Genomic DNA, 15,862 nt, shown 5'->3' with positions numbered 1-15,862 from the left:
CGTTTGTTAGAATACCTGTTCAGAAGCAACTCGACAGTGGGTGCTAGAGTGGAAGAAGTTTATGAATTGGCATATGAGGTCATTGTAGATAAAACACACGCTAGGAATGAACAAGGAAAACGATGAGGAAGAAAATAGGACATATCCGTTTTCAAAGGAACGAACCTGGTTTCTGACTCAATCCATTTAGGCAAAACACATAAAAACCTAAATCAGTATGGCCAGATAGGTATTTGAAGAGGTGACTCCTCATATGTGAATTCAGTCTCTAGACCAATGCGCCACGTCAGTCTTTCACCAGTGTCGATTCTGTACATGTTGAGATGAACCCTAGAGTCTTCATCACATGGATGTACAGCAATTTTTGTGAAATATCCCCAGCTCGGGAGGGGAAGTTTAGGTGGTGCATCATCTGTGTACCTGAGAATGGTCTCAGTTCAGTAAGACACGTACCTGGAAGGCGAGAACGCCGTATGCGATAGCGACAGAGTCCCAGGCAGGATCGGGAAGTGGGACGGGCCTCCATTCGCCGCCGCTGGCGACCAAACACGCCCACACCAGCAGCGTAGAGGACACCACCAGCATCACTGATAGTGTCGTCACCCATCTGTTGATGCACAAAAAATACTCTGTCACACAGTATTTGATTTGGCCTAAGGTCTCTGACATAAAAGCCAGCAACAAACATCACAATGGACTGGATTATCCCTCAAAAGCACCGAAGCATCAGTACATTCCCCTCTCAGTATCCACAGAATTTGAACGACTGATGGAGGCTGACTTACGTAACCCTTCTTTCTGCAAGAATCATTTTAATGTGATGACGTAATGGTTCAGAGAAAAGCTAGTTGCTGTCTATTTGGTGTTGTTCTGGTTTTCAGTCTGAAGATTAGATTGACGCCGTTATCCGCACTAGTTCCCATGCAAGGCTCTTCGTCTCTTTGTAAACTACCTTAACATGTATCAATTTCACCGTGTTTATTTTTCGAAACAGACAATTATTTTATGTCTCAGGATGTAACTTATTAACCAATCCCTTCTCTTAGTCAAGTTGTACCACATATTTCTTGTTTCTCCCATAAGGTTCTGCGTAGAAACCCTTTCTGTTATTGGGATGATAGAGCTTGGAGTGTGGTGCAGCATTAACGGCATAATAATTTATTACATTAAACTTTACAATCATGTGTTCTCCTGTATGGTGGAGTCCAGTCCAGCAGCAGAGCAGCGCATGGCCTCAGAGAGTGCTGACTTTGTCTCAGAAATCTTTGGAGAACATCGCTCCAGTGGCGTCGATTCACGTAAATACGATGTCGAGTGGACAGCATATCTCACTAGTGGCAGACGTAGCCAGTGCTGCAGGTGTTTCTACCCAGAGCACTCATGTGGACTTCGGAAGAATGTGTTTGGGTAAAGTTTCAGCAGCCGTGCACGGTGTGGAAATGAAAATCAGTGCAGACCTTCCACCAAGGAAGGACAGGGACGTTGATGACTTCTTACAGGTACTAGTTGGGAGCATTAGCGGCTAGCACGCCTCCTGAATACTGCGTCAGGTTGACTGTGCTTCCAGACCTCGTCAAATCATCTCAGGAAACTAGAGGTAGAATCTCCGAGTCTCCTGATAAGTGGGTGAGAGGTCAGCAGCTCACAGCGACCATGTACAGAAGACCAGATAGGTAGCAGTTGGCAGAAGTCAGGAATGGTAGCAGCACATCACAAGTTCTACATCGTAGTTGATGTATTGCAACGTAATTATTTATTATTTGTTATTGGTCGTCTGAGGCCATGAAGTTATGTCTGACAAGCGATGAACAAATGAGGACTACTTTTCTAGACCCACGAAACCAGTGACGACCAAATGTGGTCTATTTTTCTGGGCCCATCATCAGTCTTCTTCACCGATAACTTACAGAAGAATGGCTTTCAGAGCTTCATCTTTGTCTTTCCACAATTTCAGAAGGCTGATAGCTGTTCGTGTGAAACTTTTATTCCCTCTTGTGAAATCAATCTGTGCTGTCAAAGTGACATTAAGTCTTCTCATCAGCCGGCCGGAGTGGCCGAGCGGTTCTAGGCGTTACAGTCTGGAACAGCGCGAGCGCTACGGTCGCGGGTTCGAATACTGCCTCGAGCATGGATGTGTGTGATGTCCTTAGGTTAGTTAGGTTTAAGTAGTTCTAAGTTCTAGGGGACTGATGACCACAGCAGTTGAGTCCCATAGTGTTCAGAGCCATTTGAACCATTTCTTCTCATCACTGCGGTCACGTTGCTGGGCTGATGATTCAGGTATTTCGCCTGTGTAAAGTGAGGCAGTATCATCCAGGTTTGTTTTGCTATTGGCAGTGCCAGCTTTTTTTTCTGTTTGTCATTCTGATTGCGACATGGGGTGTTGGCCTTGCTTGCCTTGCCTTGGAGCCAGCTGGAAATGACGTTGAGAAAATATTACACAATGTCCTAATACATGTATGCTGTGTAACACTCCCAATTCAATTCAGCATTACTTCATTATTTATCTGGGCTATCTGTCGAATCTTCATAGTTCTTCTGTGGCACAGTATTTCAAAGGCTTCTATTCTCTTCTTGTCTGAACCGCTTATATTCCATGTGTCACATCAGAACAAGGCCACATTCTAGACAAACACTTTAAAAAAAGTCACTTTCTTTTGTTCAATGTTAACACTTTTTCCAAATTCTTTTCTTACTATTCTCATCCTGTATTTTATATCCTCCCTACTTCCGACATCGTTAGTTACTTTGGTGTACAAATAGCAAACGTCACCTATCACCTTCTGTGTCTCATTTCCTAATGTAATTCCTCCGGCATTACCTGGCTTAATTCGAGTACATTCTTCTATTACACTTGATTTATTACTTTCTGAAATGCGTAATTGCAATGCAAGACCTGGTAATCTGGATCCCAATTTATGTAGACATAATAAAAGAGAAACTCTAAAACCATAATAACTGGACTTAAAGAAATCTTTCGAAATAAAATAATCATTTTTTTCTCTTCGAAATACCACCTGAATTTGCAAAAATAAACTTAGTGTTTACTGTTTCCGTAAGTCGCTACCCGTCGGACGAAATTGATAACTCGAATTCCTATGTTCCCTTTGAATGATTGAAGTGCTCAATGTGAAATAGTTAGCAGTGTTACGACAATGTGGCTTACAAAAAAAATTGCCTTTAGTACGTTGGTTATACTAATTTCGCAATTCACGTTTCATGGAGTCGAATTGTGGCGACAGCTGCTAACAAATCGCAGGAATTTCTCACCTCCACATGATTCCCATGTTGCCTACTTTTTAGCATCATTGACTGTCCCCTGACACTGCAACCTGCCAACCAAAAATGTGTTTCATTGAACCTAGAGCAGTGATTGTCAAACCAGACAGCAGATTTTCATGAGAATGGAACACAAAAGACGACTGATTGTTTCGATAAGTGACATAATTTTGTTGGCGATCATGCTAAAGAGTAGATTAAGGTACGAGGGGACTTCAAAAGAAAAGTAACATATGCTGTCTCACACAAAGGTCACTAAGCAACAGGAGTGGTGCATTTTTAGAAGAGAGTATGTGTAGAGGTTGTCCTGAAGACACAATTCTGCTGCGATATGGCTAACAGGTGCATCGCATTGCGGGAGTGAAATAGGGCGGCAACTGGAAACGATTTGTGGGCAAATTTCACACAGATTCACCGTTAACTTCAAGCAATATATTTAGCAAACGCAATGTAGCCTCCATCCGTACTAAAATTGTGCCAACAACTTGACCAATGCTGCACGGACGTGAGTGATGCTGATGCGGAAAAAAAGAGCTCCGATATCGACCACAGACAACAACGTCCAGGAAATCGAGGAGCCGGTTCAGACCAATTGCAGGTTTTCTGACGTTGAGGACCTTCACGCAGCAGTTCTCGAACAGCTCCGTGACTAAGGAGCGGGTTTCTATCGTCAAGGAACTGAATGATAGGGACAAGAGACCGTTTACAGTGACTAGGTGACAATGTTGAAAGTCGGCCAGTGTGGCCGAGAGGGTCTATGCGCTGGAGTGTGGAACCGCGCGACCGCTACGGTCGCAGGTTCGAATCCTGCCTCGGACATGGATGTGCGTGATGTCCTTAGGTTAGTTAGGTTTAAGTAGTTCTAAGTTCTAGGGGACTGATGACCTCAGCAGTTAAGTCTCATAGCGCTCAGAGGAATTTTTTTGAACAATGTTGAAAAACAATGTCTTGCGTTTATGTCACTTTCAGCCCAGGGTACTTTGTTGCCAGATTCCTCCCACCCCACGATGTTGAAAAATTATCCACTCCAATATTGCAGACCCTGGGACACTAGGCTAGCTACCGAGCGAGGTGGCGCAGTGGTTAGCACACTGGACTCGCATTCGGGAGGACGACGGTTAAATAACCGTCTCCAGCCATTCTGATTTAGGTTTTCCGTGATTTCCCTAAATCGCTTCATGCAAATGCCGGGAAGGTTCCTTTGAAAGGGCACGGCCGATTTGCTTCCCCATCCTTCCCACACCCGAGCTTGCGCTCCGTCTCTAATGACTTCGTTATCCACGGGACGTTAAACACTAATCTCCTCCTCCTAGGCTAGCTTGCATGGTTGTCAAATTTTCCCTATTCCTATGATATCATTATGTAAGATGACAGATTCTGGGAAACTGGGCCAGCCCGCATGGTTCTCCGATTGTCTCCAGTCCTATGATGTCATAATCCAAGATGGCATACCTAGGGATGCTGGGACAGTCGACATGATTGTCTCCCTTCCACCATATGACATCATGTAACATCGCCACACCTCCCTCTTCTCTCATTGTTGGTGTAAAATTTAAAAAAATGTAAGATGGCAATTCAAGATCCTCACCCAGGCGTACTAGGCCAGTCTTTACGATGTCACAATCCAAAATTGTAATCCAAGATGGCGACCTAGGCATACATGTATTCCATGTATCAAATACTCAGTGTGTAATACCAGGTGTATGTACACTACTTTCCATTAAAATTGTTACACCACGAAGATGACGTGCTACAGCCGCGAAATTTAACCGACAGGAAGAAGATGCTGTGATATGCAAATGATTAACTTTTCAGAGCATTCACACAAGGTTGGCGCCGGTGGCGACACCTACAGCGTGCTGACATGAGAAAAGTTTCCAACCGATTTCTCATACACAAACAGCAGTTGACCGGCGTTGCCTGGTGAAACGCTGTTGTGATGCCTCGTGTAAGGAGGAGAAATGCGTACCATCACGTTTCCGACTTTGATAAAGGCCGAATTGTAGCCTATTGCGACTGCAGTTTATCGTATGGCGAGTTTGGTGCTTGCGTTGGTCAAGATCCATTGACTGTTAGCAGAGTATAGAATCGGTCGGTTCAGGAGGGTAATACGGAACGCCGTTCTGGATCCAAACGCCCTCGTATCACTAGCAGTCGAGATGACAGGGATCTTATCCGCATGGCTGTAACGGACCGTGCAGCCACGTCTCGATCCCTGAGTCAACAGATGGGGAAGTTTGCAAGACAACAACCATATGCACCAACAGTTCGACGACGTTAGCAGCAGCATGGGCGATCAGCTCGGTCCGGACGTAGCGGCCGTGCGGTTCTAGGCGCTACAGACTGGAACAGCGAGACCGCTGCGGTCGCAGGTTTGAATCCTGCCTCGGGCATGGATGTGTGTGGTGTCCTTAGGTTAATTAGGTTTAAGTAGTTCTAAGTTCTAGGGGACTGATGACCTTAGAAGTTGTGTCCCATAGTGCTCAGAGCCATTTGAACCATTTTTTATCAGCTCGAAGACCATGGCTGCATTTACCCTTGACGCTGCATGACAGACAGCAACGCATGTGATGGTGTACTCAACGACGAACCTGGGTGTACGAATGGCAAAACGTCATTTTTTCGAATGAATGCAAGTTCTGTTTACAGCATCATGATGGTTGCATCCGTGTTTGGCGACTTCGCGGTGAACGCACATTGGAAGCGTGAATTCGTCATCGCCATACTGGCGTATCACCCGTCATGATGGTATGTGGTGCCATTGCTTACACGTCTCGGTCACCTCTTGTTCGCATTGACGGCACTTTGAACAGTGGACGTTACATTTCAGATGTGTTACGACCCGTGGCTCTACCCTTCATTTGATCCCTGCGAAACACTACATTGCAGCAGGATAATGCACGACCGCATGTTGCAGGTCCTGTACGGGCCTTTCTGGATACAGAAAATGTTCGACTTCTGCCCTGGCCAGCACATTCTCCAGATCTCTCACCAATTGAAAACGTCTGGTTAATGGTTGCCGAGCAACTGGCTCGTCACAATACGCCAGTCACTATTCTTAATGAACTGTGGTATCGCGTTGAAGCTGCATGGGCAGCTGTAGCTGTACACGCCATCCAAGCTCTGTTTAACTCAATACCCAGGCGTATCAGGCCATTATTACGGCCAGAGATGGTTGTTCTGGGTACTGATTACTCAAGATCTATGCACCCAAATTGCGTGAAAATGTCATCATATGTCAGTTCTAGTATAATATATCTGTCCAATGAATACCCGTTTATCATCTGCATTTCTTCTTGGTGTCGCAATTTTAATGGCCAGTAGTGTATGTAAGGTATGACATAAAATTTACCGCAACTAACAACAATAGGATGCACAAACTTTTTCTGAATATCATGTAGTGCCCTGACTTGCAACCATCCCAGTAATATACCAATATACAGATAAACATACAAAGGCCCAAACCATTTCAGATGAGAATAGCTCGAGGTTCTACTGAGACCTTCTCGCCTGAAATAGGTAGAAATAGGCCAATACCAACCATCATGCTACATAGGCTATATTACACATCCAGATACTGTATATCACTTCCGTCTACATAGTGCAAATTATTTCCACCACACTTATTGTATTACATTTTTCCTTTTATTTTTCTTTGACATTTTCATGTATAAATAATATTCTCAACAGCGAGGAAGAAACAAATTGTATAGAACCATTTAACAACTGTTAAGCACAGAAGTCACTGTAAGATTAGACAAATTTTTATGTATTGTTTTTTATATTATTTAAAAAAGCATCAACAACTCTATACCAATAACATTGTAATACTGAAATGTTTTTGCTGTTGGATTCAGAAGGAACCGACCCACTTTACATTTAAAGGCGTTGGGTTTCTCTGTACTGTTAATGCCGGCCTTTGAGTCCGAGCGGTTCTAGGCTCTTCAGTCTGGAACCGCGCGACCGCTATGGTCGCAGTTTCGAATCTTTCCTCGAGCATGGATGTGTGTGATGTCCTTTGGTTAGTTAGGTTTAAGTAGTTCTAAGTTCTAGGGGACTGATGACCTCAGATGTTAAGTCCCATAGTGCTCAGAGCCGTTTGAACCATTTTTGTTCTATTAATGAAATAAATAAATAAATTACTAGGATAGCGTCTATGATGCTTGAATTCAAAATGGCGATCCCAGTTGAAAGACCAGATGATACTAAGCCCTATGACATCAGACTCCAAGATGGCAGATTTGGTGCATGCTAGAACAGTCTGCATCGTTGACATGTCATTTGTTTTAAGTACAGGTTTCAAGATGCCGATCCAGGACGGCGATTAGATTTTTCCTGATGTCACATATCACTTGTCTTAAGTTAAGATCATTTCCCCCACCCCTCTGACATCACAGTTTAAACCGTCATCACGCTATAGAATTCAACTATCAAATTCTCCAAAATATTCAAAAAAGCTCATTTCTATGTCTAAAATGATAAGAAATTCAGAATCTACTTGACTAGGTTTAAAATAAAGGGAATCCGACTGATGCAACCTATATGCTTGTCATGGTAAATTTAAAACTGGATAACACCTATTCAACTTGCATCCTTGTCTAACAATCGCCAATGTCATTTGCACTAGCATAGGACAGGATGTGAACAATCATGTCTTTATTCAAACATATTCCACATCATACTAGAGAGAGCCACATGTCGACAATGCCTTGCCCATGCACCACCGACGATGAAACCGTGCACGTCATTCAACAGCCACTGTGCACTGTGCCTGATTGGGCTGATGGGGTCAGAATGCCACTAGCAATGAGTCCAGCTGCCTGTGCGCTCAGGTAGCCTACAGTGGATGCTTCATATCATAAAACAACAGTGCTGTAATCGTAACCAGCACCGTATTCATACGGGTAACAGAACACGATCCCCCTGACTGCGACCCCCCCCCCCTCCACAACCCAACCAACTACCTGCCTGACATTAGTGGTCCATCACAAAGCTTTCACGAATGCATGTTGGAACTAGGAGTATATCTATGTCACTGTGCCACATCATCAGTTAGGAATATGGGAAGTTGTCTGTTATACACTGCAGACAGTACATTCCACCACAACTGCCTACATGACATTGCACTTAAGACTGCGCTAAATTTAGAACAGTTCATCTATTGTGCTGTGCAATAGTTACAGGTCACACCAAGCTAATACCATTATGGTTACTGCACCTGACCGCTGCATTGCTAGATGGTATTGACATATACAGTCTCTGTAGCCTTGTGGACGAGTAAAGCGAGCTGAATTTCACTAAGTCATTGTTTATGGAATGCATGCTGATAATCCGCCTCTAGAAAGGTTAGAATACACTAGTACAATATATCTTCCGTAATCCCACACACAGTCGATATTAGCGACAGAGTATGAACTCGATGGCAACTCTTGGAATTGGGAGCGTCTGCTTAACAATGCGTTGTCCACATTTTCTTCGCTCACAGTACACCATTTCGATTCTGTGTTACATGGACTGGACTAGCCCTTAATATACTGAAAGGAACTGAAACGCGTATTTTTGAAACGGTACAACGTTCTTCGACTTTCTTGAGTGAGATACATGAAGATGAAAATAAGTCCTGTTGAATGCGATGTATGTACACAAGATGAGAATTCAGAACTCGCAACATGAACGTGGTGACAATGAGAGAAGATCATTCAATGCCTACGTCCTAATGTTAAAGTAAAATCAACAGAGCAGTACTTAACTGGTCTACTAGAGACGCACATACAATTACCGTATGGGCACCAAACTTTTCGTCACAACATAGACGAAGCTACTTGACAGAAGACACTTGACGTAAGCACATAGTCACTCTCCCATTATTCCATTTTAGAGTTCAATGGGAAACAGAATGACTAGCTGTGATACAAAATACCCTCGATTACACGCTGTATGATGGGTTGCACAGAACGTATGTTGATATGATTTTGAAATAGAAACTTATTGTGTTGCATCTAAGACATAGGTCAGTGCACTTTAAGAAAACAACTAAGTCAGATTTCGAAATATCACGAGGAACGTAGAATCGCTTGTACCGAAATCCAAAAATATCTGGAAAACGCTAGAAATCAAGTTATTCACCTCATCATCGTGAGCACAGGAGCAAAGAAATAAAAAGGCTTGTGAAACTACATATGCGAAAAGGCTAAATACTTAGGGGATATCTTGGAATAACAGGATTATTTCACTTGTTAAGCAATATTTATTTTCTCAACTACACTATGCTTACGCGTCTAGTTGGCAATATCTTTAAATCTGTGGAAGCCTATAGATTTACACTGTATATGGTTTTCATACATTTAAAACCTGCTATTGGTTTTAACCACTGCCTACCGTGAGTTGGTAGCTTTCACAGTTTGTTATCATTAATACAGAAATGGACTGTTATCAATATGCAAGACATTGACGAATGCGGTGAAAGCGAGCTCTTTGATGGGAATAGACAAATGCGAGGCATCAGCGTCTGAGATCTGAACGTAACAGTATCTTGCTGATATTGCACTGATGGCGTTAACAAGACAGAAGAAACACTAGATCACCTCAGACTCCGTCTCACAACAAATGTCAAGCAAGAGAAATGGGTACATGGCGTCTTTTCTGTGTAAACGTGGTAGATATCTAATGATGCTTTCATGATAATGGTCAGCATTTTGCTATGGTATGCAGAGCACAAGCGGCGAGTCCAGTTAATGTCTAGCAAGCGTAGAAGCTAAAGATAAATAGTGCGGATATATGAATGCAGCGGTACGGAAACTGCAACAACTATTATAGACTGCCCCGTATCCCCAGGTCAGATAATTTGGATAGCCATCTTGGATGTTGACGTCACAGATGACGTCTCGGATCGCCATTTTGAATTGTAACATCAGAAGCCCGCCATCTCGGATCTGTGTCTTGGATTTTAAGCTTAGGACAAGTTGCCTACTTGTACTGCGACATTTTGAAGAAACCCAGTAGGACACAACTGTGCTAAGGCGATTTTGATACCAGATCCAAACACTTGTGAAAGCTGTGAGATTGCATATATTGACAGCCCCATGTGAACATGATCAGTGTGCGGGTTCCATTGATGGTGTGGCCATTGGAGACAGTGCAGAAGCTAACAATGGGGAATGAAATCCGTTGTGTCCTTTCAAAAGAGCAATCCTGTCATTCACTTTTAGTGAGTTAGTGTAATAATGGAAAATCTAGATGGGGATAGGTATTTAAAGTATCATCTTCTCAAAAACAGTATCAGTGTCTTACCACTGTGTATGTGTGTGTGTGTGTGTGTGTGTGTGTGTGTGTGCTCTCATGAACCTGCATACATCTACATGCATAAAGTAATTGACTGTATCTGCTAAAGCACAGTTTAGTGCGTTTGCTTCATGTGTGTGTGTGTGTGTGTGTGTGTGTGTGTGTGTGTGTGTGTGTGCGAACATGCATACATCTACACGCAAAGCAGCTGGCTGTATATGCTGAAATATCCAGCACAGCAGTAACACGTTGGCGGGACCAGGATGCAAACAGAGTGCAGACTCACTTGGTGTCCCTGGGTGTGCCGAGCCAGGTGATGGGGCAGAGACAGATGCCCAGGACGACCGTCCAGTAGCAGAAGGAGAAGTCGAATTCCCAGGAGGACGACTTGAGGCCCAGCAGCTGCAGGTTCTCTGCCGCTGTCATCACAAAACATACACCGATTTACTCAAAGAAGACCTCCATCTGCACTACAAACTAGCACATATAATAATGATACGTAATAATATTCCGAATTTAGCCAACTCAGTACCACGAGAAACAGCTGATCTACAGGTATTACTTTTTTTTTATTTGTAGTCCCCAACACTTCTTGATTCTTGTTATCTGTTGTTCTTTTTTTCTTCTGTCGAAGTCCTTCTCTTTTTTTTCTTTTAAAAACTCTCCACTTTTTCTACCTTTCCCATGAGTTCATGTCTGTTTTCTATTCGTCTGTTATTTCAAACTCCTCTAGATCTTTCTGAACTTCCACAAACCATTTTTGTCGAACAAACTGGATACTCCTTTGTCAGCATTATTTTTAAGCGCATGTAAAATATAGTCCTCCACCTTCTCGGTGTAGCTATTATATTCACAGTTTTTTCGTACATCTCTTTGTTTCTTCTCAGTTCGAAATATTATTTTCATAAATCGGACCCAAAATTTGTTGAATAACTACTGAATAGCCTAACAATAATTTTTTTAGTCAACCTTCTGACATTTTCAGTTTCCAAGCAGTTTAACTCAAATGTGACCGATTATTACTTTAAAGTGGCATTCTCGTAGAGAAACAATTTTATTTGGCAAAAATGAGATTTTAGGCACTTATTTAGTAACCTGTTTTAGTTCTCAAACAGAAACTCAAGCAGAGTTCTCAAGCAGAAACAGAGGGCCATCATGGCCAGTTTAGCGAACTGGAAACGTTTTCTGAATTGACCATGCGGAGGGATACAACGGGAGAGGAAAATACTGCGTAGATTTTCTACCAGTACAACCAATTTTCCTCTTTTTTACGATATGATCCTCATGGAAAACGATATGTGCTATCTGATAAAAAGTATCCGGAAACCTGTTGGTGGATATTAATATGGGTGTATCAACCCTTTGCCTTTTTGGTGGCTTGAATTCCGCTGTGGACACTTTCAGTTAGGTGTCTGAATGGCTGCTGAGGAATATTAGCTCCATCTTCCTCAAGAGACGAAACGAGAAAAGGTAGTAATGCTGGACGCTGTGGTCCGGAGCGAAGCCTATTTTCTGACTCATCCCAAAGGTGTTCCAATGGATGTTTGGACAGGTCACTGTATTTCAGGAATGTTATTGTCCACACACCATTGCCTCACATAAGCTACTTTATGGCAGGCTGCACTGACATTCCGATACAATCATCGTCTCGACACTGTACTCCCACCCTACATAGTACACAATACCGTAAAATGTGCTCATATTCATTCGCGTTTAGCGTTTTAGTAAAAGCAACAAAGGAATCATAACCTAACCATGCAAAACTATCCCCTACCGTAACATCACCTTCTTCGACAAACCCAAAGCCTTCCATCGGACTGCTATACAGGTGCCATTCTTTTCAACTCGCCACGCACAGTCATTGTGCAGCTAAACTGGTGGTAACACTTTGGAATTCACGACCGATTTCATCCGCTGATTTCATGTGATTCTTACAATCACCCTCGGCTATGCTCGACGGTCCCTTGCCGTCTCAGCTTAGCTGTGGTTATTCCTAGATGTTTCAATGTTACATTCTCATCACCAACAGTCGATTTCGGCAGCTTTAGAAGGATTGAAACGTACCAGATGGATTTATAGTTCAGAAGACATCCTACGACTAGCACATGTTTGAAGTCACTGAGATCTGCTGACTGATCCATTCTGCTTCTCTACTGACAACACAATACTCCTGGCTTCCTACGTGATTGCCGCCGACCTTAACATCCATAGTCGCTCCGCTGCCCAGCTACGGCGGTGGCATCGGTTCCTTGCCACCCTCCAAGGAGATGTCCTTCCTCTTCCCCAACACACCCGCCCTGAATCCAATACCACTCCCGATGTTGTCCTGGCCTCCCCCAACCTCCTTGGCCGCATAGCGGTGGACGCCCTTCATCCTATTGGCAGTGACCATCTCCCTGTCCTCCTTACCATATCTGACGGTCGTCGCCCCCGTCCCGACCCTCGCCTTGACCCACCCCCCAAGTATGTCCATGATTACTCCCGTGCCGACTGGAATGCCTACCGGGATACCCTTACTGCCCGAGTCGATAGCCACCCCCTCACCTACCACCAACCTGATGACATCACCCATGCCGCGTCCTTTCTCCAGCAGACCTTGTCTGAGGCCGTGGAGGCCCACATCCCTACCGTCCCTATCCACCCGCACCGTTCCACTTTACCCCCACAGGCCGTTCTCCTCCTTCGAGAATCCCGTCGTCTTTACCGTACCTTCCTTCACACGCGTGACCGGGACACACTACGACGCCACCGGCAACTCCAGAGACACATCCGGAACTTGCTCGCGGCTAAGAAACGCCGGGACTGGCGACAGACATGCACCCGTCTTAATGCTACCCTACCTCTTAACTCGTCCAAGTACTGGTCTGCCTTCCGCCACCTTACCGGATCTAAACCCCCCCCCCTTACTATCCTCTCCTCCATAATGACCGTCCCTTTCCTGAGAACCTTAGTAAGGCCAACCATTTTGCCTCCTACCTCACGGATATCTTTACCGTCCCTGACGATCCCCAGTTCGATTATTCCCTCTTCCCCGATGTCCGCGATCGAACTGACACCTCTGTCCCTCCACTCGCTCCTGGCTTCCAATACTTGGACAACATTACACACACCGAACTCAATACCCCTATCACTACTCAAGACATCCTAGCTATACTCCGCACCAAACGTAACACCGCTCCTGGTCACGACTGTGTTACTTACCGTCACCTCCGTGAAGCTCCCGCCTCCTTCCTCTCCACCCTGGCCAGACTGTACACTGTGGTCTTGTCCACCGGCTTCTACCCCGACCTGTGGAAAGCCTCCCGGATCCTAATGTTCCTCAAACCTGATAAACCACCTTCCGCTGTCTCCTCCTACCGTCCTATAAGCCTTACCTCGGTCTTCAGCAAGGTCCTGGAATCCATTCTTACCCGCCGCATCCACCAGCACCTCCACCAGCACCGCTTCCTTCCCTCCACCCAATGTGGCTTTCGGCCGTCCTTCTCTGCCGATGACCTTCTCCTTCACCTCACTCACCTCCTCTCAGAACAACTCAACTCCCGTCGCTCTGCCATCTTCCTCTCCCTCGACCTTGAACGCGCATATGACCGTGTATGGCATTCTGGTCTCCTCATCAAGCTCCAAACCTTTGCCCTTCCCATAAACTACGTCCGTCTGGTCGCCTCCTTCATTTCCCACCGTCCTTCCTATGTCACCATCCACAACACGGATTCCTACACCTTCTACCCCTCCGCCGGTGTGCCCCAAGGCTCCGTCCTCTCCCCTCTTCTTTACCTTCTTTATACGGCGGACATGCCTCCGTCTGCACCCCCCCTACACCTTCTCCAGTACGCCGATGACACCGCCTTCCTAGCCCTCGCCCCCACCCTGCAACGCTCCCAGCACCTTCTCCAATCCCATCTTGACCGGTTCACCTCTTGGTGTAACCAGTGGTTGCTCAAGGTCAATCCTTCCAAGACCCAGGCAATCATCGTAGGCAAAACCACCCCTTCCTTCCGTCTCCTTGATTTCTATCTTACCATTTATCGCCGTCCTATTAACCTCACCCCCACCCTCAAGTACCTTGGCGTCACCCTTGATCGTCGCCTCTCCTGGACCCCTCATCTCCGGACAATCCAAGCCAAGGCACGCTCCCGACTCCGCCTCCTCAAGCTCCTCTCTGGCCGCACATGGGGTCTGGACCCGTCCACCGTCCTCCTCACCTATAAATCCCTCATCCGTCCTATCCTTTGTTATGCCCATCCCGCCTGGATCTCCGCCCCTCCTACCTTTTACCAATCCCTTCAAATCCTTGAACGCCATGCACTCCGCCTCGCCTATCGCATCCGCCTCCCTTCCCCCACGCGGATCCTCTATGACCTCATCCCCTTCCCACACCTCCTTTTCCTCGAACGGATACGGATTCTCTACACCTCCCGCAAGCTTGATCCTCCCCACCTGCTTGTCTCTCCCAACCTCTCCCACCCCAACCCGCTGCCGCGCCTGTACTCCTGTATCCCACCTGCTCTCCATCTTCACACTCTCCACACCCTCTCCCAAGGTGGCTTCCGCCAACTCCCCCTCCTGGATGATGCCCTCCTCCCCTCCATCCACCCCTCCTACCAACTTTGAGCCTTGCCTTCCCTCTCCTCTCCCTATCCTGTGGGCACCCTCTCTCCCTTCTCTCCCTCCCTCCTTCCCTCCCCTCCCCCTCTCCCTGGGCTTCCGCACACCACCCCTCCCTCTCCCATCCTCTCCCCATTGGCATTAACCCCTCCCCCATTCCCTCCTACCCTCGCCCCTTCCCTCTGGCAGGTCCCCGGCCTTACTCGTGTGACAAGTACATCACCAACCGCCGGAGTTTGTCACCGCAGTGCTTTTGTGTTTTGTCGTCCCGCTAGTGCATCCGTGTCTCTTGTTCCGTGCTCCATCGTTCACGTGTGCTACTTTGTATCTCTCTGTTATGTGCTGTGTGAATCACTTTTAACTTGACTGCTCCACAGTGAACGGCTTCTGTTATTTTACTCTGTTTTGTCTACTGTTTTTTTAACCTCCATGTCTCTGTGTGTCTATTACTGCTTGTACTATGTTCATGTCTGTGGCCGAAGAGCGGCTTAGTTACGCCGCTGCTGGCCTACCTATGTATAGGTTTAAAATAACAATAAAGAAAAAAAAACAACGGCAAGACCTTTCCACCAATAGTTCAAATCCTCGACGATATAAATCCGCTCCTCGGTCAAGGTGCCATTGGAGGATCGCCTGTCAACGTCCTCATCATTGGAAACCTCCTGCTCCTCCAAATGTTCTTTCTCCTTGTTGAAAA

At 45.6% G+C, this 15,862-nt stretch overlaps 1 protein-coding gene across 1 annotated transcript in view; it reads right to left on the bottom strand.

Moving 5' to 3' along the window:
• The window catches only part of LOC126284454 (uncharacterized), a 191,458-nt gene that overhangs the window by 35,147 nt on the left and 140,449 nt on the right, over positions 1–15,862 (bottom strand). Inside the window, exons 5-6 of the mRNA XM_049983374.1 lie at positions 10,847–10,979; positions 454–607 (exon numbers count right to left, since the gene is read on the bottom strand). Coding sequence (XP_049839331.1) covers positions 454–607; positions 10,847–10,979 — 287 coding nt within the window. The remainder of the gene's footprint in view (positions 1–453; positions 608–10,846; positions 10,980–15,862) is intronic.

This window comes from Schistocerca gregaria, chromosome 8, assembly GCF_023897955.1.
Source record: "Schistocerca gregaria isolate iqSchGreg1 chromosome 8, iqSchGreg1.2, whole genome shotgun sequence".
Lineage (NCBI taxonomy): Eukaryota > Metazoa > Arthropoda > Insecta > Orthoptera > Acrididae > Schistocerca > Schistocerca gregaria.
Note: the sequence above shows the minus strand (reverse complement) of the source record. Positions and strands in the feature narration are given on the sequence as shown.